This window comes from Molossus molossus, unplaced genomic scaffold (assembly GCF_014108415.1).
Source record: "Molossus molossus isolate mMolMol1 unplaced genomic scaffold, mMolMol1.p scaffold_m16_p_13, whole genome shotgun sequence".
Classification (NCBI taxonomy): domain Eukaryota; kingdom Metazoa; phylum Chordata; class Mammalia; order Chiroptera; family Molossidae; genus Molossus; species Molossus molossus.
Genome location: NW_023425348.1, coordinates 10683094 through 10710940, shown reverse-complemented (window position 1 = coordinate 10710940; position 27847 = coordinate 10683094). Strand labels below are relative to the sequence as shown.

At 54.2% G+C, this 27847-nt stretch overlaps 1 protein-coding gene across 1 annotated transcript in view; it reads left to right on the top strand.

The window, feature by feature from the left end:
• Positions 1–27847, top strand: part of DSCAML1 (DS cell adhesion molecule like 1) — a 357347-nt gene that overhangs the window by 311453 nt on the left and 18047 nt on the right. The window contains exons 16-20 of the mRNA XM_036257909.1: positions 1067–1137; positions 7371–7611; positions 9421–9567; positions 11586–11741; positions 22572–22711. Coding sequence (XP_036113802.1) covers positions 1067–1137; positions 7371–7611; positions 9421–9567; positions 11586–11741; positions 22572–22711 — 755 coding nt within the window. The remainder of the gene's footprint in view (positions 1–1066; positions 1138–7370; positions 7612–9420; positions 9568–11585; positions 11742–22571; positions 22712–27847) is intronic.

The following is a 27847-nucleotide window of genomic DNA, read 5'->3' as shown; positions in this document are numbered from 1 at the left end:
GGGGACAGCTGGGGCCCACACCCACCCAGTCCACTGGCAGTGAGCTTGCAGTTACAAGAGGGAAGGGGAGGCGAGATCCCCAGGTATTTGTTCGTGTCTGCCCCAGGTGCATCAGAAGCTTCGCTCCACCTTTCCCAGATGGGGGCTCCCTGCTGGGCTCTGGTAGCTGTCCGTGGTCCTGCCCAACCCCAGCCGATCTGCAAAGGACAGATCTGCAAAGGCTGCAGTACTAGGGCCCTGAATTCTTTTCCGTGACCTTTGTCATGGGCTTTCCCTGAAAGTTCAAACAAGATCTCTGTTGCATATTCATTCTCTCTCTCTCTCTCAAAGCAAAATAACAATAGTAAATATTTACTATTACGAAGAATAGTAAAGTAAAAGCTAGGATGACCATGCCCGTATCAGTGTGCAGAGCTCCTCCCTGGGCTCCTTCCCAGCCACAGCCCCACCCCCACCCTCCTCCTCACGTCACCGGGATCTCCGCCTCCTCACGTTTCTTTCCTGTATTGTCCCCGCCTGTGTGTACACATCGACTATATGGTTCAGTTGGCCTGTTTCCCAACAGAAGGGAGGCGTGAAGTCACAGCTCACATACTCTTTTGTTTCTTCCTTATTTTCATCAAAAGTTTTGGTGAGCTTCCTGTTTGTAGAGCAGCCGCAGCCTCTGTGCATTTTCGGCAGGGTGTGGTGGTCCCCTCCACGCCCGCACCACGGTCCGCTTGTCCACTCCACTGCTGTGAGCATTTGTGTCCTTGTGTGCTAGTACACGGGCTCCTGACTTTCTCTCGGGCACGCGGCTGCAGGACTACAGAGTCCTCGGATGTAAGAATGTATGAGTTCTTGCCATGACACACCCTTGCCTGCCCTTCGTGCTATCAAACACCTGAAAATCACGGAGAATGAAGAGGAACCATCAACCCCATTATTATTTCAGGAGGACTCAAAGAAAGGTCCTCTGATCCTGTAGATGAGCATTTCCTTGCTCCCCAGTAGTCCTCCAGCTCGGGAGTGAGCACATGGGATTCTTTCTTCTTCCAAGGCTTGACTCTCCCCCCTCCCCCACCAGCTCCTGATGGGCCCCCCATGGATGTCACCTTGCAGCCAGTGACCTCACAGAGCATCCAGGTGACCTGGAAGGTGAGTGAGATTGAAGGTACCTCCCCTGGACTGCCTCCTCCCGTCTCGACCCAGCACTGAGCCCGCTGCTAACTAGCTGTGGTCTCGCATCATCCATGCCTGGTTTTCGCTAAACCCAGTGCGACTGGGAGGAAGGAAAGAGAGGAGGGTGCAGCAGCAAGTCCCCCACCAATCCCCACTTCTTTCTGCACCTTGGCTCTCCACGGAGGCCTGGGCATGGGGCGGGGTGAAGGACTTGGCAGTGCCATGTAGGGAAGACGGCCTTCCCACCACATTGGACTGTCCCCCGAACCCCACGTGCTGTGAAAAGTCAGGAGTGGGAATTCATGTTGTACACAGTTCAAGGGGGCCCTGTGGATGATGGGAGATGGCAGGATAGGGTCTCACCCTCCTCTTGGCCCTCGACTGGAGCTGGGCAGCAGGGTGAGGCCTGGAACAAGGGTCCTTTGGGGCCTCAGTTTCCTTCTCTGTAAATCAGGGTGGAAATAGCTGTCCTCCTTACCTCTGGGGGCGGGAGAGCTGTAGAGAAAACCCATTATGTGCTGAAGCCATTTCTAAGGGACTCCTAAAATCTAGGGGGTGTCTGAAGAATCTGTCACGTAAGGGAAATCAGAGGGGATCCCGCAGCTGGGCAGAGAGACAGCAGAACAGCCCTGTGCGGGACCAAGAGGCACCCGCCTGGGCAGCAGCCTGGCTGCGCTTCGCTGCCGTGGACACAGAAGGTGACTCTGCTGCACCGAGCTCCCCAGTGTCTGAGCGCTTCCTTTTTCCACCCCTCGCCCGAGGATATTTTTCTGTTTATCTTCGGATAGAGAGGGAGGGAGGGAAAGAGAGACATATCCAGTGGTTGCCTCCTGCACGACCCAACCCGGGCCCGGGACAAACTGCAACCGAGGTTCGTGCCATTGGCCAGAATCGAACCTGCGACTCCCTGGTCTGCGGGCCAACACTCTAACCGCTGAGCCAAACCGGCCAGCAAGCACTTTCTCACTGACGTACGTGGCCCTTCGTCTGCGAGCAGGGTGGACAGAGGAGCAGCGCCCCAGCGGTCGGAGGGGCGGCACAGGGATCCGGGTCAGGATCCGGGTCTCCCCACCACACCTGCTGAATGCAGCTGGGGACAGAGCTCTATCCTAGGGCCCACCCATATCTTCTTGGTGCTTTCTGGTCTCAGCAGTGGGCTTGGGGGATTCTCTCGTCTACATCTGGAGTCCGCTGTCTGAGGTCATTTTCTGACTCTAACTCCTGATGGGAAAAGCCCAGGTGCTGTAGTCTTCCTCCTGGGCCTTTCAAAAAAGGTAGACCTAAGAATGGGAGAGATTTGGAAGGGCCTAGTGATGTTTTCCCTAAAAAAACTGCACTCTTGTATGTGTGTGCACACATGCACACACACTCACTTGCACACACATGTGTGCACACACAAGCATCCACACTTATGTTCATGCACACACATACGAACACACATGTGTGTGCACACACATGCACACACGTGTATGTGCACACACGAGCATACACATGTGCATGCACACACTCACATTTGCCCACACTCTCGTGTGCAGGCACACATATGAGAACACGTACACATGCACACACATGTGCACACACTCACATGCACACGTGTGCGCACACATGCATGCACACCCTCGCATGCACACACTCACGTGCACACATATGCACACGTGTGCACGTGCATGCATGCACACACACTCACGTGCGCGCACACACTCACGTGCACACACACACATGTGCACACTCACACTCACAAAATGCAGCGGAGCCTGTTTCCTTCCCTCCTTGGAGAAATGACCAGGACAGGAGTGGGGCAGGGTGTTTTCTGGGGACCAGCCCACCTCGTAGATGGCTGCAGCCATGGTTCCCCTCCAGATTCAGGTCAGGGCTCCAGGGCTTTCCTCAGAATCTGGGGGTGAAGCCGCAGTCTATGCCCAAATCGCATCTGCATCTGGCTCTACCCCCTCCTGAGAGTCGGCTGAGGCAGCTGGGAGGCGGGGCAGGGAATGAACACGTCCGGAAAACACTGACCCTGGACTTGTGGCAACAAGGCTCTGACCCGGGGGTCGATACAAATTTAGAATCAGATTTATTCCTCCCAAGTCTCATAATGGAAAACAAAATTGATTAGAAAACTGGCACTTCGGAATGAACCAGCTCATCAATAAATTTGGGGCTGACTTCTCAGGGGACTCTTTTTTTAACACCAAGAAACAGACGACTGAGAAGTAAAGATTCACTGGGCAGGGAAGTCGCCTCCTTTTCAGACTCTCCACGAGCTGGATCGCCGGCTTTACGGCAGTTTGTAACCAGCCCTGTTGATTTCCTAGCGCTTCAGAGACATGTGGTTGAGACCAGTTTAAACCCCAGCAGCGTCTCTGTGAGGGGTGGGGACGAGAGGAGAGAGAGAGACGAGGGAGGAGGGTGTAGCGGGGAGGCCTGGGTGCCAATCCACGGCCTCTGCCAGTCTATGTCGATGTGAATGAAGGTTGTGTGGTGCTGTACACAGGTGTGTATCGTGTAACACATGCACACGCACACCTATTTCCTGGGTCCAAAACAATTACGTTAAATTAAAAGCTTCATTTTATTGAGTTAACAGGGAGCTTTAAAATGCAGTTCATTTACAACATTCATTGAATTTAAAAAAACACAGCGGGGCTGTTATACTGACTTAATTGTCTTCGAGCTCACTATTCTTATTGCAATGAAAAGGTGGGCTTATAATGAACTCCATTGTCTGCAGGGCCCTGATTCAAGCTGTTTTTAGAGGCACTGGGGTGGGTGCTATCTCTCAATTTATAGATGGGCAGGTCCCATCCTGCAAGGATCCGCTTTCTCTTTGTGGGTCTAAGTGTATCTGGCCGGGGAGTGTGGGTGTCTGCCGTGATGGGTCTGGGTGTGTGTTCATGGTTGTGGATGTAAGTAGATGCACCGGGATCGTGCGCACGCACACGCACACGCACTTTCAAGCTGGGGGTGAGCCTATGTTGTCCACTCCCCAGACTGATGAGTGGAGTTTCCTTCCTCCGGCCGGCTGGCCGGGACCAGTCCTGATTCTTGCCAGCCCGGAGCTCCAGCGCACCCCTTCTCGACATGCGCCCTTGCCCGTCTCCGTCCCTTCCTCCAGAAGCTGGCCCTGGCCGGGGTGCCGAGGGAAATCCGGCGGCTCCAAGAGGAGCTGGACTCACGTGGAAGTCAAGGACTTCTTTCACTTGTGAAACATACACCCTTGTATGTGCATAAAAGCTCCCATTTTAACCATGTCCGGGTGTGCAATTCAGGGGCGTGAAACACGTTCACACAGTCGGGCGACCATCACCACTGTCCTTCCCAAACGAAACTCTGTTCCCATTAGACACTAGCCCCCTGCCCCCCCAGCCCAGCCCCTCCCAACCTCTAGTCTTCTTTCTGTCTGTGAATTTGTCTATTCTCGGCTCCTCCGAGAAGTAGTATCACAATATTTGTCCTTTTGTGTCTGGCTTATCTCGCTTAGTATAAGCGTTTCAGGATCCATCCATGCTGCAGCATGCATCAGAATTCCCTTCTTTTTTAAGGCTGAGTAATATTCCATTGTATGGATATACCACATTTTTTATCCAGTCATCTGTCAATGGACACTTGGGTTGTTTCCACCTTTTGGCTATTGTGAATAATGTTGCTGTGAGCACGGGTGTGCAGATATCTGTCTGAGTCCCTGCTTTCCATTCCTTTGGGTAAACACCCAGAAGTGGAATTGCTGGATCCTACAGTAACTCTGTTTAACTTTTTGAGGACTTGCCATACTGTCTCCCACGGTGCACCATTTCACCTCCCCATCCACAGTGCACAAGGGCTCCACTGGCCACACGTCACTCACAAATGTTTTGTTTTTTTTTATAACAACTACCTACCTAGTGGATGTGAAGTGGTATCTTTGGACTCCTTTTATTCAGACTAACTGCTCACCTCCCTCTCCATTTCATTACTTTTTTTAAAAAAATTTTTATCTATATTCATTTTAGAGAGAGAGGAAGGGAGAGAGAGACAGACAGAAACATCGATGAGAGAGACATCGATTGGCCGCCTCCTGGTGCCCCCCACTGGGGATCGGGCCCACAACCTGGGCATGTGCCCTGACCGGGAATTGAACTGGCGACCTCTTGGTGCAGGGTCGATGCTCCACCACTGAGCACAGCGGCCGGGCCATTTGGTTCCTTTTTGTCTGCTGTTCCATGTCTCCCAGCCCCTGAGCCCACTCCAGGTGATACCCTCCCTCATCCATCAGCACACCTGTACTGAGGGCCTCCACAGGCACCATCCCAGACCCCGAGAGCACAGCAGGGAACCAGACAGCCGATGCCCTGGAGCCCGTGGCGTCTGCTCTAGGACGATGCAGACTCAGGCACAGAAGTGAAATCTGTAGAGTGTCAGGTGACACTAGTGCTGTGGAGGAAAGTGAAGCCCAAGAAAGTCAGGAGTGCTGGACAGAGGGCGGGGTCAGGAGTGCTGGACAGAGGGCGGGGGTCAGGAGTGCTGGACAGAGGGTGGGGGTCAGGAGTGCTGGACAGAGGGCGGGGGTCAGGAGGTGCTGGACAGAGGGCGGGGGTCAGGAGTGCTGGACAGAGGGCGGGGGTCAGGAGTGCTGGACAGAGGGCGGGGTCAGGAGTGCTGGACAGAGGGGGGGTCGGAGTGCTGGACAGAGGGCGGGGGTCAGGAGTGCTGGACAGAGGGCGGGGGTCAGGAGTGCTGGACAGAGGGCGGGGGTCAGGAGTGCTGGACAGAGGGCGGGGGTCAGGAGTGCTGGACAGAGGGCGGGGTCAGGAGTGCTGGACAGAGGGCGGGGGTCAGGAGTGCTGGACAGAGGGCGGGGGTCAGGAGTGCTGGACAGAGGGCGGGGGTTAGGAGTGCTGGACAGAGGGCGGGGTCAGGAGTGCTGGACAGAGGGCGGGGTCAGGAGTGCTGGACAGAGGGCGGGGGTCAGGAGTGCTGGACAGAGGGCGGGGGTCAGGAGTGCTGGACAGAGGGCGGGGGTTAGGAGTGCTGGACAGAGGGCGGGGTCAGGAGTGCTGGACAGAGGGCGGGGTCAGGAGTGCTGACAGAGGGCGGGTCAGGAGTGCTGGACAGAGGGCGGGGGTCAGGAGTGCTGGACAGAGGGCGGGGGTCAGGAGTGCTGGACAGAGGGCGGGGGTCAGGAGTGCTGGACAGAGGGCGGGGGTCAGGAGTGCTGGACAGAGGGCGGGGTGCAGTCTGACGTCAGCTTGAGGAGGGAGGTTTCGACACGTGCACCATGGAACACTATGCAGCTGTAAGAGAGAAAGATCTCTTACCCTTTGAGACGACATGGAGGGACCTGGAGAGCATTATGCTAAGTGAAATAAGCCAATCAGAGAAAGACGAATGTCACGTGATCTCACTTATTTGTGGACTATAATGAGCAAAATAAGCTGATGAACAAAATAGACCCAGAGACATAAAAGGAGGAGGGTTCAGATGACAAACCTCAGAGGGGCGGGGGGATGGGTGAGATGAACCACAGAACTTATGCTCATATATGCATAACCCATGGACACAGACAATGCTGGGGTGGGGGTGGGCGGAATGGGGAGGAGGGTGTCTAGGGGGGGAAAAAGGAGAAACATCTGTAACAAAAATAAATTAATAAAAATTTTTTAAAAAGAGGGACACTTTCAGACCCTGGCTGGTTTGGCTCAGCGGTTAGAGCATTGACCTGTGGACCAAAGGGTCTCGGGTTCGGTTCCTGGTCAGGGCACGTACCTTGGTTGCGGTTAGGTCCCCGGCCCTGGTTGGGGTCGTGTGGGAGCAACCAGTCGATGTCTCTCTCTCCCCCTCTCTCCCCCTCCCTCCCACTCTGTCTAAAGATAAATGGAAACTATATATATATCCTCAGGTAAGGATTTAAAAAAAGAAAGGGGGTCTAGGCAAGGACACCCCAGAGGTGAGGGGCCGGGGTGTCCAAGGAGCGGCGTGCCCTCGGGGCTGTGCGGAGCAGAGGCCGGTGCGCGGAGCGGAGAGACGGGGAGAGGAGATGGCGCAGGAGGCGATGGGGTCAGACCACGTACGGCTGTGCAGCCCTTGTCAGGACGGCTCTGCTCCGAGGGAGCTGGGTGCCTTTGAAGGCCGGGCCAGAGGAGCGACACGGTACACGGTCTGACCTTGGCTCTCAGAGCATCATCTCAGAGCAGCACGGTGTCCTTGCCTCCCTCCTGGCCCTGTGCTCACAGGCGCCCAAGAAGGAGCTGCAGAACGGCGTGATCCGGGGCTACCAGATCGGCTACAGAGAGAACAGCCCGGGCAGCAACGGGCAGTACAGCATCGTGGAGATGAAGGCCACCGGGGACAGCGAGGTCTACACCCTGGACAACCTCAAGAAGTTCGCCCAGTACGGGGTGGTGGTCCAGGCCTTCAATCGGGCCGGCACAGGGCCCTCGTCCAGCGAGATCAACGCCACCACCCTGGAGGACGGTGAGGACCCCAGCGGAGGGTAGCGGCTGCAGATCCTGGCCTCGCCACCACTCCTGGGCCCTTCCTCGTCTTGGGGTCACACAGGCTCCCTGGACCCCTCCCTCTCCTCCTCCCATGGGCTCCTGGAGAGCTGCGGGGTCCTTGGGGCACCCCAGGCCTCCCAGTCCAGTTGGCCAGCTCTTTCTGTCCCCTGCTGATGCTCTGCCCATTAGTCATCTGTTGACCTATTGGCCTGTCTGCGCCTTAAGTAACTCTTCGCCCAGGCTCCCCCCTTCCCCCTCGTTCTCCCCTCGCCCATCTCTCCCCCATGCTCTTCCCTCCACACCCCCTGGTCCCCTGTTGCTTGGGAGCAAGGCGGGGGCAGGGCCAGTGTGTGGGGAAGGCATGTCGGGGAACAGCTGTCCGGCGCCCACACCGGCCCGCCCAACCAAACACTGAGCTCCCGCTCACCCAGGTCCGTGCCAGGAGACAGCGGACCGGGCTCTCCGCGGCCTCGGTCGGGGCACGGCCTCCTGGCTTGGGGAGCGCGGGTCCTGGGACTCCCACCAGGGCGAGCCCGGCGTGGGCTGCGGAGTCACTTCCCAAGTAGAGGCGAGGGGAGCAGCCTAGCTCAGCAGTTTTTCATACTTAATTAAGGCCTTCGTTAGCCTGTCAGATCCTGATCATTTCCTGGGGATATTAGCGCTCCTCCTGGGGTATTCAAGGGCCCTTGCTTTAGCAATGGTGTCTTTTCCATAATTATATTACCTTCATTTCGTTCAAACGGGCGATCTGTATTAGTTTATGGCGCCGGGTCCCTAATTACATGGTGCTTATATTTTTACACCTAAGTAATATGAAACAATAATCATTCTCAAAGAGGGTCGTTAGGATGATGTATTATCATTTAAATGCTCATAAAAATTAGAGTTGCCTCTTGAGGGGCAACAGGATCTAATTACCTTCCATCCAGCCCGGGCCTCCTTCCTCCCTCCGAAAGGAAGCGAGCGGCTTCTGGGGAACCTGCCGGAAGCCGCCCCAGGCCCCCCCTCCCCCGCAGTGACTCCAGCCTGGTGCTCCCAACTCTGCCTCCCTGGAGGAGGCCAGCGGGGTGAGCTTAGGTTAGGGTCCAAGGCAGCTGTCGCAGGGAGCGGTAGAAGGAGGGCAGACCCCTGACTGGTCTGAGAGAGAATGTCGCTCGGGCGTCCAGCGCCGGGCGTTGGGGCTCAGGGACAGGGAGCGGGGTGATGGCTCCAGAAGCCCCAGAGGCGGCTATGGGACCTGTCTTCCCTTTCTCCAGGGTTGGAATCCTCTTTCCTCTTTCCTCCTCTTCCTTCCTTCCAGCTTAGCTCAAGGGGACAAGGGCCCCAGGCCAGGCCTCGGCTCAGACACCCTGGTCAGGCCACACCGAAGGGCCGGCAGCCCTCAGACGTGGCCAGCAAGTGCAGATCCCTGCAGGGCCGGCTCAGAGTCCTCCAGGCTCCGTTCAGGGGAGGAGGACCCCCCGGGCTCGGTGCCCACTGCTGGATTCTGGGGGGTTCATGCCCAGAGTTCTTCACACACACACACACACACCCAGCATTTACCCAGAATCAGGGACATGGCCCCCAGAGAGCAAGGAGCCAACTCGTAAAGATCTCTATTTACCCAAATCTGCAGGACAGGGGACCCGCTTGGTTCACTTCCTGGCCCAAGCTCCGATCACTCAGGGAGTCACGAGGTCCCCCCACTTTTCCAGACGGACGTCCCTCGGGCTGGGCAGCGGGGCCTGGCCCGGGACGCGTGTGGTACCTCCCTGACCGCCCTTCGGTTCTCCCCTCGCCCGTGCAGTGCCCAGCCAGCCCCCCGAGAATGTGCGGGCCCTGTCCATCACCTCGGACGTGGCTGTGATCTCCTGGTCAGAGCCCCCGCGGAGCACGCTCAACGGCGTCCTCAAAGGCTATCGGGTCATCTTCTGGTCACTCTACCTGGATGGAGGTGAGTCTGCTGGAAGCGATGGCCGGGCTCAGGGACGGGGACAGGAGCAGGGTCTGTGCTTGTGCTGAGCTGGAGCTGGGCATGGTCCAGGGAGGTCAGACGGAAGGGCGTGGCCCTCTTCCGACGCCCTGTCCGGGCCGGAGCCAGGGCCAGGGTCACGTTTCTGGGGCCGGGGTCGGGGCACAGCTCCTGGACTGCGGCCTGCTTGGAGCAACCTGAGGAGCGATTGGGCGTGTTTGCGTCTCCAGTGTGATGTGCTACACTGGGGCTGTACGGGGCCTTTGTGGGTCCGCCAGGGAGCAGTTACCAGTGCAAATGGGGCAGTTGAAGGCACTGCTTTCGAGGGGTGGGGGGGGAGCACCCGAGATTGGCACCAGCTGAAGGCAGGAGGAGGAAGCGGGGTCCACAGAACCCCCACCCTCGCCCAGGCAGGGGGCTTGCGTGTGCCAAGGAGCCCTGTAGCCCTGGACAGGGGTAGACAGGAGCCCGTGGGGAGCTGGGGCTGGAACGGCAGAGAGAAACACCAAGACACTGCCCTGACCCTTGGGATGCCTTCCCCCCCCCGGGATGCACTGCGGCCCCACAAACGCCCCAAGCCCTGCCCACGGGGGTACACAGACCTGGCAGTGAACAGGAAGTCCGCGTCACGCCAGCCAGAGCGCCAGCGTCCCTGACTCTGGGCACGTTCCGCTGGGGCTCACAGAGGGCGTCGGTGAATCCGCTGCCCCAATGCTAACCCTTCTGCCACCAGCCCTCGGTCTCCCTCTTTCCTGGAGGGCCCAGGACACCCCCCCCCCCCCCGCAGCCCTCCCTCCGGGGCAGCTGCCCTCCCCTCCCCCTTCTGCCCGCCCAGACACACAGCCCATAGGAGTGTCTTCCCCAGTCACTGCCTCTGCCTCCCCCTCCCCGTCTCCCCCAAGAGCAGAGGCCTGGAGCTCAGCGGTTTGGTCTCAAGGTCCCCCAAGTTCTTAGGCTGTGAGACAGCTTCAGACCTGCGGTGCCTCGGGTACCGGGTGGTCCCTTGTTTTCCAGACCTTGCTTCCTCTTCCCTACGCCCCCAGGCTTCCCCAGCGCAGCCGTTCGGGGAGGGAGGCCTTGACCTCTCTCATCTCCGAAGGCGCCTGGATGGTTGGCTACGCTGCCCTCCTCCTGGGCCTGTCTCTGGCTCCAGTCCCGGACAGGTCTGCCCTGGTTTCTGGCCTCCTGGAGGAGGAAGGTCCCGCTGCTGAGGCCCCCGAGGGCTCCCCCTTTCCAGCTGGGTGTTCTCCCCTCCGGACCCTGGCAGGTGGCACTCGGTCCTTGCCAGGTACTGGGCAGGTTCGCAGGTGCCCAGCTCAGCAGCCTCCCTCTCTTCCTCCCTCTAAGACCCCGGCCCTGTCGAGGGCCCCTTTCCCGACACTCCCTGCAGAGTCTGCGAGTCCCTTCGCGTGGCCAGGATGAGTCCTCCCGAGCGGGAGGGGCCTGGCCCTTCCCACTGCCGAGGGTTCAGGACACCGGCTTGGGACCAGTCCACGCAGCCTCAGCTGTCACAAGTCACCCAGGGGGACACACTGCCGAGGGACATCTGTGAGCCCCAGGAGGCACGGGGCAGCTAGGAGGAACGGCTGCGGACTGTCCGCCTGGCCTGGGCTCCCCTCCAGACCCGAGCCACTCCTGGGGTCCTTCGCGCAGGGAAGGGTTGGATGACCGAGGGGGAAACGCCGCTGGGAGAGACGGACAGATGGACGTTGTCTAAAGAGAGAGAATCACGTTGAGTTTGGTGCAAGGGCAGCTAGAGGCTGAGACCAGGCCAGCGCATGCTGTTCTCCGTGGTGAGGCCGCTCGGGAATGGGTGTGGCCTGGCCGTGGTGCCCCAAGCCTGGCCCGACGTGCCTCGGGATGGAGGGCTCCCCCGTCGCCCCCAAATGGGTCGAAGACTGAGCCCAGTGAAGCAGGCCTGACGAGAGCCCGGCCGGTGGGGGGCAGGGGCACCGCGCCGTGGCCGCCTGGGCCACACTCAGACGGCTTGTCTTCGGCAGAGTGGGGCGAGATGCAGAACGTCACCACCACGCGGGAGCGGGTGGAGCTGCGGGGCATGGAGAAGTTCACCAACTACAGCCTGCAGGTGCTGGCCTACACGCAGGCGGGGGACGGCGTGCGCAGCCGCGTGCTGTGCATCCAGACCAAGGAGGACGGTGAGTGTCTCCGAGCGCCCAGCCCGCCCGAGCGCCAGGCCCCCCGGCCGGCTGCTGAGCACGCCCTGAGCTGCCCTTGGAGGGCTCTGGGTCCTGCTTTAGGGGAAACAGCTTACAGTGGCGGTGAACCGCTCTGGGACTCACGGAAACAGAGACGGCGCCCCTCCCCCTGCAGCGCTGGGGCAGAAGCCAGATCAGGGCACCCTCTCGTGGTGCCAGCTCCCTGCAAGGTTCAGCCCGGTTTCCTCTGGATACAGAAGGTTGGGGTCGAGGGGGAAACAGCATCACCCGCACATCCCGGGGTAGGGGCTTGGCAGTCACCCTGCGGAGGCCCCAGATGGACCCCAGTGTGCTGGGGGTCTCTCAGGGAGGGAATGGGATGGGCTTCCACTTGGAGCTGTGGTCTCAAAGCCCTTCTCCATGGAGGCGGAACAGGAGGGAAGCCAGAGGTCAGGAGCCAAGACTCAAGGGCAAAGTAACAAAAGAAGGCCTTGCGGCGAGGCTGAGAGCTGAGTCAGCCCAGGAGAGAGCAGACCAGGAGAGGGAGCGACACAGCCCACCCCACCCAAGCCCCTCCCCCACTTGATCCTTGGACATTCTGAGGCAGCTGCCCGATTTTCAGAGCACTGGTTTATGTGACGAGGGGCTGACCCACAACGGGCACCTAAGAAACAGCAGACCTCGCCGGCCTCAGGGCTTCCTTCCCACTCAGCCTCAGTTTCTCCAAAGTCTAGGTTCCACACATGCAGTTTGCCCAGAGGCGCTGAAGGGGTGAGAGGAGCTGGGAGTGGTGGTGGGGAGTCCCCGGAGCAGCCAAGTGCTCAGTGACCAGACCAGTTTCCCGCTCAGCTTAATGCCCCCCCTCTTCCCCAGCCCCTCCCCTCCCACCAGATCAGCCCCTCCCACCTTCAGCTCTAAGCAGCTAAATATTCACCAACCTGCCTGCCCTCCTTTGCCGATCATTGACCCCCCCAGTCAGGGCTTCCTGGAGCCAGAACGGGGATGGTGCTCGGGGCCTGGCCCCTTCCAGGACTCAGGGCCCACACAGGCAGCCTCTAGAAGTGAACCTGGGGGCCCCAGACTTCCTGCACCTGTTCCAATGCAGTGCCAGGGCCATAAGCTCCTGTATGCGTTCAACTGACCGAGGTAAGGCCCCCCGGGAATCCGAGGTCAAGGCGGACCCCCCTCCCTGCAGAGATTTCAACCATCGGGTCTAGAGCTGCCTTCGGCGCCGACACAGGGATGACAGGGACGGCCTGTGCTCACGGTGCAGCCCCCCGAGAACAGGGGCTCGGGCGAACACCGTGGGCACACCCAGTCCCTCCATTCACTGGCAAGTCGCTCGGACTTCCTGAACCTCAGCTTCCTCATGATAGCCGGACAAGAGGCAAGTTCACTGTAAAATCCCCCCTCAAATGGCAGGTGTGGCAGAGGGTGGCTGTCCACGGCGGCCAGGTGCTGCCCACTGCTGACAGCAAAGCCAGGGCCCCGAGGGAACAGGTGTCCCAAAGGGAGGCCGGGCTGGAGGCACCGCGGTCACAGCTCGGCCGTGTGTGATGCGCTGTCGCAGGGAGAACGTGGCCTTCCCCATGGCCCTCGAGTGGGAACCCTCCCGTTTGGGCGGTGAGGACCCTTCAGAGAGCCGGGCAGCTCCCCGAGGGCTCTGCGGCTCCGGAGCCTCGCATCCCCCACTCCGCCTCGGCAGGAAGCTTCGGCCGTGAGTGAGGCAGCCGGAGCAGATTTAAGGACGAGAAGGACAAGAAGTCTTGAGTAGGCAGCGGCGGGGCTGGTTCGCTCGGGCCGTCCTGCTCTGCCACCCTCAGTGCGTCATCCGTTCCTCCCAAGAGGACGACGCTCCGGGCGGCACCCCAGACAGGACAGCGTGCCCGACGAGGGCTGTCTCTTCCTGTGCGCGTGCTTTTCCCAGAAACCCTCCCAGATGTGTCCTCATCTCCCGTTGGCCACAGTGGGGCCGTCACTGAACGGGGACCGAAGTCACGGCTGACTTACCCCAGGCGTGTAGACCCTCCGCTAGCGGTGCAGACAGCGCGCTCTGCCGGGTGGAGGAGCCTGGGCGCCCGAGCGAAGGTGAGGCTCAGCCCTGGCCGGTGCTCAGCTGCTGGGAGCATCGGCTGGTGCACCATAGGTGGCGGGTTCAATTCCTGATCGGGTCATATGGCCAGGTTGTGGGTTCAATCTACAGTCTGGGCACAGGAGGCGGCGATCGATGTTTCTCTCTCTCTCTCTGTCTCCTTCCCTTCCACTCTCTTTAAAAATCAAGGGAAGAATATCCTCAGGTGAGGATTAACAAACAAACAAAAAAAAAATGTGAGGCTCTGTTTGCAAGGAGATAATGGTGGGCGGGTAGGCAGACCCTCATGCCTACGCCATCCGTGCCGCCCCAACTCAACCGCGGAGCCCGCGTCCCAGCCCCACCTCTGTGCGGCAGCCTGGGAAGACAGCCTCCTCTGAAGACACGGTGACCCCCTCTCTTCCACCACACCCCCCAGGATTTTGCATTTTTTCCAAAGGAAAAAAAAATTATACGAAAATTTAGAGAAAAGCAAAACCAATAAAAAGACAAAATGCAAACATATAAATTCAAGCTCCTTTCTTAAGCCACCCTCTCCGTCTGAGCGTGGTTCCAGGCTGGATTCGGTGTATGAACAACAAAGTCTTTGCCTGCTCCCCCGCTCCCCCGTGAGTTCCAGATCTAAGCACGTGACCTCGGAGTGCAAAGTCAAGTTGCACTGTGGACCACTTTAGAGATCTTCAACGGAAGAGTCTTGACGAGACCCGTGTTGTGGAAGGTAACTTTCGGAGGAGTGTCAAGGACTGAGGAAGGAAGGAGGTGGGAGGGACGAGCACTGGTGTCCGTCCGAGAGGCCCGTTAGAACCTGTGGGCACCTCAGGAGAGAAGAGCAAGGAGTGTGTAGCAGTGAGGATGGAGAGAGGGGAGAGCCACATTTGGAGAAGCATACCAGAGGATTTGCACTTCCAGCAGTGATGGACCACACAACCCAAACCCACTCTCCTTCATGCTGAGCACACTATAAGATCTGGATAAAATATTTCTCAAACACCTGCTTGAAGGCATCCGCTTGCTGGCAGGAGAGTGAAGAATGACTGGGCTGGGATCCAAGGGAGGATGGAAGCCCAGAAGGTAAGCCTGGCATTTGGAGCAGCTTCTCCCCTGGGGGATATTAGCTGAATCTGGAGGCAGTTGCTGAGAATCTCAGCAGCATTAGAAAAACATGAGGTGGAGGCCAGAGCCTGCCTGGGTGTGTGGGTCTGTCTGGTGAACCCCTCACTTTGAGTTAAAACCGTGCAGGACAGTACTCTAGCATTAAAAGTGGACCAAAAGTAGACAGTTCAGCTTCAGGTCATTTCAGTCACAGAAGTTATGTTGAAGCATCCCAGGTTGCTACTGCCCCAAATTGCAGGTACCTGCGAGAAACAAACGTGAATTCTCTCTTTAGGAAGATTACATCATCTGAAGCCTCAAATTAGTTTTACAACAATTGTGCAAATGCTGTGCCTGGTACACACACACACACAAAGAATAAGGATAATGTGAACAAAAGCCAGCAGAAAAGAAGGACAAAAGAAACAGACCCACAAGGATTCCAAACATAGGTGTATTTTCTTTAAATCAAATAATGGACTTTCAAATAATTATTCTTAATAAGGTTGAAATTTTAAAAGAATTAGAAGCTCTCAAGCGGAAAATCTAGAAACAAAAACTACTTATACCTGAAATCAAGAATGCAGTAGATAAGTTGAAATAAATGAGACACAGTTGAAGAGATAACTAGTGAGCTGGAAGATAGATCAAAAGGAAATACCCAAATGAAGCACAGAAAGACAAATGAATGGAAAATAACAGACCAAGAAATACTTAGAGCAGTAATTTTCAAACCTGACTGTGCATACAGGTCACTTGAAGGTCATGTTAAAATTCAGATTCTGTTTTAGTAGGAATAGGGTGAAACCTGAGATTTTTGCAGTTTTAACATGCTCCCAGATGATGATGCTGACCCATGGACCACATTCTGAATATCAAGGGCATAGAGAATGCAAGAAGTCATTCCAAAGCAGAGGACAAAGACAGTGGGACAGAAGACAAAATGTCTGAAAACTTTTCAAAACTGTTGAAAGAGATCGAGCCACAAATGCAAGAAGATCTACAAACTCTATAAGCAATAACGTAAAGAAATCCACACCTAGGCTTATCATAGTAAAGTTGCTAAACAAAAATACAAAGAGAAAAATCTTCAAAGCAACCAAAGAAAAAAAGACCAGTTACTTTCAAAGGGGTAACAATGAGATGATCATCTAACTTATCAGAAATCATGGAAGCCAGAAAACAATGCAATGGTATATTTAAAATATGAAAAGAAAATAGTTATCAACCTATGACTTTTTACCAAGCAAAAATAGTCTTCAAGATTAAAATGAAATAAAGAAATTTTCAGACAAACAAAAACTGAGAGAATTTATCACCAGCATACCTGCCCTGGAAAAATACGAAAGGCCATTCTTTAGAGTAAAAATCACCACTGGTGGAAGCTCTGTGATGCAGTAAGGACAGGAAAGCAATTAATGGTGAGTATATGGGTAAATATCAATTAATATTGACTGCATAAAAATGATGATGATAATCTTATCATCTTAGGGAGGATCTAAAATACATGCAGAATTCAAATATACAACCGTGACATATCTATTAGGAGAGGGTAACTGGAAGTTCTAAGTCCTTTGCATTGTCTGAGAAGAAAAGTGCCAATTAGTGATACTGGACTTCAGTAAGTTAAAGATTCATGTTTTAATCTGTTCAGTAACCACTAAAAGTAGTAAAAGATTGTATAATAGCCCAACTAGTAAAGGGGGGGAACAGAGTATTTTTTAGAATACTCAATCCAGAAAAAGGCACAAAAGGAAAGAAAAAGAAAAACAATATAGTGGGACAAATAAAAAGTAGTAAGATGGGATATTTAAACTCAACTACATAATAATTGCATTAAAGAGAAATTGACTAAATTCTCCAATTAAAAGATAAACTCTGTAATACTAGCTAGCAATGAAACCCAACCCAAATATGTGCTCTTCATAGGAGACATCCAAAACATAAAGGTGTAGAAAGATTCACCATGAAAGGATGTACAAAGATAAGAGGGAGAGAGAGAGAGAAACACGCATGTGGGAGAGACATATTGATTGGTTGCCTCCCGCATAACCCCAACTGGGAACGGGGATTGAACTTGCAGCCCAGGTATGTGCCTTTGACCGGGAATTGAACCCACAACCCTTTGATCCATGGGCCGATGCTGTCACTGCTGAGCCAAACTGGCCAGGGCCAAATGCACAATTTTTAAATATGCAAATAAAAAGTTTTAAAACCTGAAAAAAAAAAAAAAAACTGGGCAAAGGACCTTAATAGACACTTCTCAAAAGTGTCAATGGCCAATAAATATATGAAAAGATGCTCAATGTCACTAATCATCAGAGAAATGCAAATTAAAACCACAATGAGTTATCACCTCGCAACTGTCAGAATGGCTATCATCAATAAATCAACAAGTGTTGGTGAGGATGTGGAGAAAAGGCACTGCTGGTGGGAATGCAGACTGGTGCAGCCACTGCGGAAAACAGTATGGAGTTTCCTCAAAAAATTTAAAATGAAACTGCCTATGACCTGGTGATTCCACTTCTGGGAATACATCCAAAGAAACCCAGAACACTAATTTGAAAGAATATGTGCACTCCCATGTTCAGTGCAGTGTTCTTTACTATAGCCAAGATTGGCAAGCCCAAGTGTCCATCAGCAGATGAGGATAAAAAAGCTGTGGTACATGTACACAATGGAGTACTATGCAGCTGTAAAAAAGAAGGAAACCTTACCTTTTGCAACAGCATGGATGGACCGGAGAATATTATGCTAAGTGAAACAAGCCAGTCAGAGAAAGACAAATTCCATATGATTTCACTTATATATGGAATCTAATGAACAAAAGAAACTAACAAAATAGAAACAGACTCAGATACAGAGAACAAACTACAGCTGTCAGAGGGGAGGGGGGTTGGAGGGCTGGGTGAAGTAGTTGAAGGGATTAAGCTAAGAAAAGAAAAACCACCTCATAGACAACAGTACGGTGATTACCAGAGGGAAAAGGGGCTAGGAGCAGGTAGAAGAGAGTAAAGGGGAGACTTTCCTGACTTTAGGTGGTGAATACACAATACAATATACAGATGACATATTACAGAATTGTACACTTGAAATCTATATAATTTTATTAACCAATGTCACCCCGATACATTTAACACATATTTTTTAAATTAAAAAAAAAAGAATAGCCCTGGCTAATTTGGCTCAGCAGTAGAGCGTCGGCCTGCAGACCAATGAGTCTTGGGTTCAATTCTGGTCAAGGGCATGTACCTCGGTTGCAGTTCGTCCCCGGCCCTGGTCGGGGTTGTGTGGGTGGCAACCAGTCAAGGTGTCCCTCTCATGTCGATGTTTCTCTCTCTCTTCCTTTCTCCCTCTATCTCCCTCCCACTCTATCTGCAGATAAATAGAAAAATATCTTCGGGTGAGGATAAAAAACAACAATAATAATAAAAGGATAAAAGGCATACCATGCAAAACTGTCTAAGAGAAAACTGGAATATTCCTGTCAGACAGAGTAGAGCTATGGGGGAAAAGTGTTGTTAGGGATAAAGAAGGATACTTTGTTCTGATAAAAGACTCCATGTACTAGGCAAATAAAACAGTTCTAAACCTGTATGCACCTACTAACATAACCTCAAAATACATAAAAGCAAAACTGGCAGAACTAGAAGATACATAGCAAAGTCGCAACCGTAGCGGGAGGTGTCGACAACGCTGAGAGGGTGTGCCAGGATGAGCAGGTGCAGGCACTGCCGTTGGCACACTTGCCCCGAGGCCACCCATAGAGCTCTGGGCTCCACGCCTGCAGAGACGCCGGCAGAGGTGGGCTGGCAGGACTGTGGCCGTGGTGAGGGAGCGTGGAGTCCAGGACAAGCATCAGCCTCTGAGCTCAGGCCCCTGTGAGTGATGACACTGCATCTAGTTATTTTATTTAACCTAGAATTGTTGACCACTTACTAGAGTTAAAAAAAAAAAAAAAATGAGGTAGCTGCTAGAAGCTGAGAGTCGGGAGAGGGAATCCGAAAATCATCATGGTTGTCATTTATCGAGTGTCTTCTATGTGTCGGGCACTGTGCAAGGTGCTTTATTTTAATTACCACTAATTCTCCCTACAAAGCTTGAATGTGGCCATTATTATGCCCATTGTATAGATGGGGAAACTGAGACTCAGAGAGCTAAAATGGGTTGAGTAAGATACCATCACTATCCTCAGTGGAGTGAAAAGCTCCCAGGAGGGAAGAAAGACACACAACAGTACCCTGAGAGATGAAGGACAGTGTGGGCTGAGAACAGGAAGCTTCCAGGCTCCCAGCCAGGCCAGGCAGGCCTGGAATGGGGGCAGGGGAAGGTCAGAGTCTATATGAATCAAGATCACTTAAGGTGGATTTCCCAGCCAATTCTAAAGTAGACTTTCCCTCCTGAGAACAGAAAGGGCCTAGCCAGCAGCTGAAGGCAGTGCCCTGGGCCCCCGGCGGGAGACACAGTCATCCACTGGCTGACCACAGCCCCTGACCGTCAAGAGGAGGCCCACTCTGTGGATCTCTGGAGCACCAGCTTCTAGTTGCGCAGTGGCCAGGAAGAGCTGACTGCCCAGTGTATTTGTTTGGCCTAAATACAAGTTATTAGTCAGTAGAGCGCTGGGGCACGGGGCGGGGCAGGGAGCGGGGCAGGGGGCAGGCCAGGGTCATAGGAATCAAGATGAATTCCTCATGGGGTTCTTTTCTTTAAACTTATCTGTATTGTTGAATGTATTACAAATATCCCCCTTTTTCCCCCTCATTGACCCCCTCCTCCCCACTCCTGCCCCCTCCTACCTTCCCCACACTATTGTCTGTGTCCATTGGTTATGCATATAAGTCCTTTGGTTTATCTCATCCTGCCCCAACCCCCCCCCCTTCCTTTTGAGGTTCATCAGTCTAACAACCAATTTGTACTTCTTAATCCCCTCACCTTTTTCACCCATCCCTCAGCCCCCTCCCATCTGGCAGCCAATAAAAAGTTCTCTGTATCTATGAGTGTTTCTGTTTTGCTGTTGATTTTGTTTTTAGATTCAATGATTGATAGATATGTATTTATTGCCATTTTATAGTTTATATTTTTGATCATCTTCTTCTTTGAGAAGACCCTTCAATATTTTGCATAATATTGGTTTGGTGATGATGAACTCCTTTAGCTTTTTCTTGTCTGGGAAACGCTTGATATGTCCATTGGTTCTAAATGACAGCTTTGCAGGATAGAGTCATCTTAGTTGTAGGTTCTTGCTTTTCATCACTTTGAATATCTCTTGCCTTGCCTTTCCAGCCTGCAAAGTTTCTTTTGAGAAATCAGCTGACAGTCTTATGGGAGCTCCCTTGTAGGTAATTAACTGCTCTTCTCTTGCTGCTTTTAAGATTCTCTCCTTGTCTTGAATCTTTTGCATTTTAATTATGATGTGTTTTGGTGCGGACCTCTTTAGGTTCATCTTGTTTGGGACTCTCTGTGCTTCCTGGACTTGTATGTCTGTTTCCTTCACCAAGTTAGGGAATTTTTCTGTCATTATTTTTTCAAATAGGTTTTCAATTTCTTGCTCTGTCTCTTCTCCTTTTGACACCCCCATGATGCGAATGTTGGTATGCTTGAAGTTGTCCCACAGACTCCCTACACTATCATTATTCTGGATTCTTTTTTCTTTTTGTTGTTCTGGTTGAGTTTTTGCTTCCTTATATTCCAAATCAATGGTTTGCTTCTCAGCTTCACCTGCTCTACTATTGATTCCCTGTAAATTATTCTTTATTTCAGTTAGTACATCCTTCATTTTTGACTGGTCCTGTTTTATGCTCTTGACGTCCTCGCTAAATTCATTGAGCATCCTTATAATCAGTGTTTTGAACACTGCATCTGTTAGATTGCTTATCTCTCTTTCATTTAGTTATTTTCCTGTAGTTTTGTTGTGTTCTTTCATTTGGGACATGTTTCTTTGTCTCCTCATTTTGGCTGCCTCCTTGTGTTTGTTTCTATGTATTAGGTAGAGTTGCTATGTCTCCTAGGCTTCCTAGGGTGGCCTATTGTAGTAGGTGTCCTGTAGGGTCCAGTGGCACAGCCTCCCTGACCGCCCCAGATGGGCCCTTGAGGAGCACCCTTCATGTGGACTGTACACCCTTCTGTTGTAATTGAGTCTTGATAGCTGTTGGCATGTCAATGGGATGGATTTACGCAGGCTGATCAGCTGCAAGGACTGGCTGTGCCCACTGACCTCTGACCATCTTGGAGGACCAGCTGTGCAGGGCCCACCACACAGAGCAAGACTTACTTCAGCAGGGCTCTGGTATCCACTGGGTCCGCTCCTTGAGTGTGTCGTTTGTGGAGGTGGTTGGGTGGTGATGCTCCAACATGGTCTGAAGCTGTCCACTGGGTGTGCTGGCTCTGGGGCCTCCCAGGAGATGCAGGCCAAGGTCAACCACTGCCTGTGTTCTACCCGGGGCCACCAGGCATAAGCTGTAAAGAGATCTGCAGATGGTGCTTCTTGTGCTGGACTTGGAGGTGCCCATACAAGACCAAGCTGTGAACCAAGGCTGGCTGCTCCTAGTGCCGGGCCTGGGGGCACTTAGCAAAAGGCACGGGGCTCACTGAGGCCAGATGCTATGTCTTTGAGAGAATTTAGGAAAATCTGAAGCAGGAGCCAAGACAGGCCAATCCTACAATAAAGCCACTGGAAACAGCTTGGGTGGGCTGAAGGTCGGGTGGGTCAGGACCTTGGAATCACCAGGGTGGGACAAACAGTGTGAGCCAGGTTGCTGGAGTCCCAGATATGATACATATCTGACTGCCCCGTGGGGGAGGGGCTCACCAAAGGCACAAGGGCCTCCGCCAGCATGTCTGTCCAGCCCTCGCCCCAATGTCAAACTACTCAGTTCTTCCCTGTATGTCTCTGGTGACTTTCAAGTGGCCTCCCCCACACTGGAGACCAGAATGAGTGGGTCCAAGTAAGTCCCTGAGCGGGCCCTTTAAGAGGACTGCCTGGGGCTCCAGCAGCCTCAGCCTCCCTCAGTTCCTGCTGGTTTTACAGCCACAAATGATGGGGACTCTCTTCCTGGCACTGGAACCCTGAGCTGGGGCCTGGTGTGGGACGGGGACCCCTCAGTCCTCAGGGAGGACCTTCCCAGCTGAGGTGTCCTCCTGATTTTTATTCGTCACACGTGGGTGTGGAACCAGCCCATCTGCCTCCGCCCCTCCTACTAGTCTCGTGTGGCTGCTGCTTTAATCTCGTAGCTGTAGGACTTCCACTCAGCTCGGTGTCAGGCGGTTCTGGATGATGGTTGTTCTGCGGTTTAGTTGTCATTTTGATGTGGTTGTGGGAGGAGGCGAGACCGAAGTTACCTACCCATCTTGACCTCATGGATTTTATTTCTCTCCTGTGAGTCCTAAATCTTTAGTTCCTGCCAAACAACTGAAGCTGGCCACTCCCAATGCCTCAGCCAGAGACCTTGTTACAGGCCTGAAATGACCGACTTTCTTCTCCCACCTGTTTGCCATGCTGGACCCTCCCCCCTCTGAACTGTAGCTCAAGGATACCTCTTCCAGGAAGTTCTCCCAGATTGATCTGCCTCACTCTCCCATCATGTCATTCTTTCCCAAAGGCCGTGCTCCTTCCTCCTCTCAACTGACCTTGTCTTCTCCTTGCTCAGTTCCAGGTCCCCCCGCGGGCATCAAAGCGGTGCCGTCGTCCGCCAGCAGCGTGGTGGTGTCTTGGCTCCCCCCAGCCAAGCCCAACGGGGTGATCCGCAAGTACACCATCTTCTGCTCCAGTCCCGGGTCTGGCCAGCCGGTAAGTGGGCCTGGGCTGAAGGATGCAGGGGACAGGAGGAAGGACAAGTACCCTGTAAATTGGCTGGCTCCCAGGCCAAACCCTGGGGCTGCGTGTCTGCTTCGCTCCCTGGACCCAGAGACAGCAACGGCACCGGTCACACAGTGGCCGAAGCCCTACCTGATGTCCTCTGGCGTCAGTCCTCTGCTCCCGGGGCAGCCAGGTTGTCACGGCCCCAGGATGCTCCTTTGAGTCAGGCCCAGCAAGGGGCCCGGGCCTTGGCTCTCCTGGTGTGACTGGCCAAGCAAACCCCAGCAGGCCCCGCGCTGCCGGCTGGCTGGGCGCCGGCGGGTCCCTGGTCTCTCCATGGTCGGCCTGGGCTCGGAGGGCGGCTGGGGCTCTGCCCTGAGTGGCCCCCTCAGCATGGAGCCAGATGAAGGGGGGAGAAAAGGCAGAGGACAGCTGAGAGGTGGCAGGCATCTCTCTGGGCTGGGGCGGGGGCCTAGCCGAGGAGGGGGACTGAGAGATGGCCGTGTGCGCCCAAACCCTGGAATGGAGACGGGGGGGCCCCAGGCTGCGGCACAGCACTAGCCCCTGCCCTCCCACTGAAGTCTGAGAAGGTAAGAGGGGGCCAGGGAAAGGAGAGGATGAGGGGGTGCAAGGGGATAGGCACCCACACCCCATAATAAGCATCCTTCCCTGCGCCCCGTCTGCAGTCACTGAGCTGCAAGGTGACTACTCCGGAGCCCTGCTCTGGCCGTGGAGCCGGTGCAGACGCCCACCCTCGGGAGGCTTCGGTCGGGGGAGCCCAGGGTGCCCACGAGAGGGGTGCCAGGGCCGCCCAGGAGATGCGCGAGGGAGTGGGGTGCGGGGCGCCAGAGGCGAAGGAGCCGCTCCTCCCTGCGCCAGCCCCTGCAGTGACGCAGCCCAGGCACCCCCACAGGAGCTCCCGGCAGCCGGGGCGCGGTCCTGCAATCACTCAGGACCCGTGTCAGCCTCTCCTCTGCCCGTGCTTTGCTGTGGGCCTTTGACCCCCTGTGAGGGGGGCCCAGTGCCCGCCCCTGCGGCCCGAGCTCTGTCCCACAGGGAAAGCCCACAGAAGTCTTTCCAGTGACACCCCCCGCTGCTCCCGGTCCCCACGGCCCTGCCCCCAGGCACAGAGGCGCGCGGGTCCTACTGGGCAGCTCCAGGGACGGCCCCGCACAGGCAGGCAGCGCCCGGAGCAGGCACAGGGCAGCGCGACCCGAAGACCCCCCTGCTCCTCCCATCGCACCCTCCCCGGCAGGCTGACCCTGTCCTGACCCGATCCGTGTGGCCTTGGCGTGGACGCGGCACCAACAGAGTCACACCATCGTCTGGCTTCTTTCGCTGGACGTTAGTTTGAATCTGTGAACCTCCCCCCCACGGTTGTGTGGTCGTAGGTCACGCACTCTGACCTCTGTGTAGTCTCCGGTGCACACACGTGTTACAAGTGATGGTGCGTCGACGGGCACTCGGGCCGTCGGTTTGGAGCTGCCCGAGGGTGGCTCTGAGCGGCCTGGAGGTGTCCCGGCTCGCGTGTCCCGCTGGACGCGTCGCTGGCAGAGGGACTGTGGGGTCGTGGGGTCTGAGGGTGGCGGGTGGAGCACACCCCGCCCTTGTTGGGCGCCTGTGCCCATTTTCCCGTCAGCGTCTGCGGCCCTGTCTTCCGCCCCTGTTTCCTCTGCCCCCTTCACACCCACACATTCCGGGCTCTCCTCACACGAGGCTCGTCACTGTTACTGGCACCTCGGCGTCTTGGCACACGGCCCCCCTCTGCCCGTGCTGGTCCCCGCGGCGGGAGTTCTTCCCCGTGTCATACGCTGTGAGCGTTGACGGCAGGTCGCTGTTCTGTGGGGCCCTGGGTGGCAAGGGCAGCATCTTTGGGCCCCAGCTGCAAACACTGTGCCTGGGACACCACTGTCACACGCCTGCAGCCTGGCGGTTGTCAAGCCTCAGACACTGGGCAAGGGTTCTTCACGGACCGAGTCCCCGGCTCCGGCGCTGGCCGTCACTTCCTCCTCTGACGTGAAGACTGTCGAGGGGTGGTGCCCAGGAGCCCAACCTCCTCGCCGGCTCGGGCTTTAGGAGTCCCAGTTCACCCGCTGGGGACCCCCTCCCAGGACACAGAGAGGAGCTCCTGGTCCCCATTTCTTCCTCCCGCTGCTGGGGACCCTGGGACCCCCTCTGTCCTCTTCCTGAGCATGTAGGAACCTCCTCTCTCGTGGGAAGACTTCCCGCTGGACAGTGTCACACAAGGGGCCAGGGACACCAGTGTGATGAGACTTCAGCCCCATTTCAGGGTATGGACAAGGCTTAGGGAGGGACCCAGGGACCTAACTGCCGTACGTGATTTGTGATGTTATCGTTTTGCACAAAGTCCAAACAACTGCATTGCACATTCGTTCGTGGGTGAGCCCCAGGAGTGAGTGGTGGGGTGAGGGCACACCTGCGTACACGTGACAGCGCAGAATGTGGGTGTGAGTGTGCGAACATGTGTGCAGAACCCTGAGCATCGTGGGAAACCGCATGCGGCCCTGGACACAGCCCGAGTGCAGTGAGTCTCATAGGACCCGACCAGACGCTTCCAAACGTGTGGTTTTTCTCTACTTATCAAAACAATGCAGCCCTGGCCGGTTTGCCTCAGTGGTTAGAGCCTCAGCCCGCAGACCAAGGAGTCGCGGTTCGATTCTGGCCGGGGCATGTCCCTCGGCTGTGGTTCATCCCCGGCCCTGGTCGGGTCGTGCGGGAGGCAACCATTTCGGTGTGTCTCTCTCATCGATGTTTCTCTCTCTCTCCCTTTCTCCCACTCTATCTCAAGATAAATGGGAAAATATCCTCGGGTGAGGACTTTTTTAAACTAACAATAATGCAATTTATCGTGGAAAGTTCTGTAAATATATAAAAGACTAGAAAGGCAAGTAAAAATTACTTGTACTCTCTTTGCCTAAAGGTAAACACTGATGATGTTTCCGTATGTAGACTCCCAGTGTTTGATCTGTACATATATTAAGGGTTTGGGATAGGTTTTTTTTTTTTTCCTATTGAAATATAATTTTATTTATTTGTTTTGTTTTATTGTTGACACTATTACAGATGTCCCCACTATTCACCCCCAGTGCCCATATCCATCCAACTACTCCTCCACCCCACCCCCCAGCCTTCACTACAGTTGTCTGTCCCTGGGCCATTCAGAAATGTCCTTTGGCTCATCTCCTTACCGTCTTTCATCCGGTCTCTGCCACCCACCTCCCCTCCGACAGCTGTCAGTCTGTCCCAGGTGTCTATGCCTCTGGTTCTGTTCTGTTCATCAGTTTATTTTCTTCATTAGATTCCACTTACAAGCGAGATCATGGTTTTTCATATAATATACGTGGGCACTTCCCACACCAGCACATATTTTTTAAATATGCCCTTGAATGCCTGTGTGTGCACAATCTGTGTAACCTCTCCCCCCGTGATTCTATATTCATCTGTTTTCCAATGGTCACCATGATAAATAATGCTTCGCTGAGCATTCTTCATAAATGTCGCTAGACACATGATTTGTCGTTTCGTAAAGTTCTGTGAGACTCCATAGGCCACAACGAGTATTCTTACGGTTCGCGTGCACATTTGCAAATTGCCCTTCAGGAAGTTGTCACCAATTTGTGCTTCCGCTAACATGCTACGTACATCCTTGTTCCTTGTGTCCATGTTAATCCAAGGGATCCTATATTTTTTATTGCTGCCAGTTGGATTTTTTTTTTAAGTATTTAAAAAAAAATTTAATGACTAGTTAGGTTGATTATTGTTATATATTTTTATTGGTGGGTTTTTTTCCATCTATAGATAATTGTCAATTCATAACCCTTGTTTATTTGTTATTTGGGTGGCTCATATTTTGGGGGTTTTTTTCCTTATTGATTTGTGAGTACTCTTTACATATTAAGAATAATAAGCTTTTTTTTTTACAAATAGGTTGCAAGTATTTGCCAGTTCATTGCCTTTCTACTTTGGGTGTTCTTTTATTTATTTATTTTTATTTTTTTAATTATCCTCACCCAAGGACATTTTTCCATCTATCTTCAGATAGAGTGGGAAGGAGAGTGTGGGGAGAGAGAGAAACATTGATGTGAGAGAGACACATCAAGTGGTTGCCACCCACACAGCCCCAACTGGGGCCGGGGACAAACAGCAACCGAGGTCCATGCCCTTAGCAGGAACCGAACCTGGGTCTCTCCGGACCGCAGGCCGACACTCCATCCGCTGAGCCAAACCTGCCAGGGCTGGGTGTTCTTTTTATATAATTCAAATTTATAAATCATTTTCATTGATAATTTTTGCCTTTACTTTTGTGATTAGGAAGATAGTTATTTACTTATACTTTCTTCTTTTATAGTTTTACTTGTTTTTTTTTAAACCTCCGATCCACTGGAACTTGACTTGGGAGTATGGTTGTGTGTTTTTTTGTTTTTATCCTCACCCAAGGACATTTTTCGATATTTTGTTCAGATAGAGTGGGAGGGAGAGAGAGAGAGAGAGAAACATCGACGTGAAAGGGACACATCGAGTGGCTGCCACCCGCACGACCAACCAGGGCCGGGGACAAACTGCAACCGAGGTACGTGCCCTTAGCGGGAACCGAACCCGGGTCTCTCAGGACCGCAGGCCGACGCTCTCACCTCTGAGCCAAACCGACCAGGGCATGTTTTTAAAGTGATTTCAGCAGATTCTTGGGGAGTCCAAAGTGAAAAAAGGCTGGGCACGATGCTGTACCTTCGAGAGGGAGCCACACCTTTCCTCCCCAGGTAGAGAGAAATATGCACTGTGGCACACACTGGCACATGCACGCACACACACACGCGCACGTGCACACGCACACGCGCACACGCTCCCCTCCACTGTCTCAGAAAGCTGAGCCCGGAGAACACAGCCCAGTTTACCAATGACTCGCGACCCCTGCCTCGTCTGCGCCTCTCCGCACCCCCGGGGTAGACAGAACTGCATCTACTTGCGGCAGAGAAAACTGAGGCCCCAGGACCAGAGACGCTTTGAATCAGACGCCTAGTACGAAGGGCGGGCAGGCACGGCCACCACTGAGCCACCCTACCTCTTGCACAGATATGAACCACAGATGTGCGCACGTCCCCCAGCTGC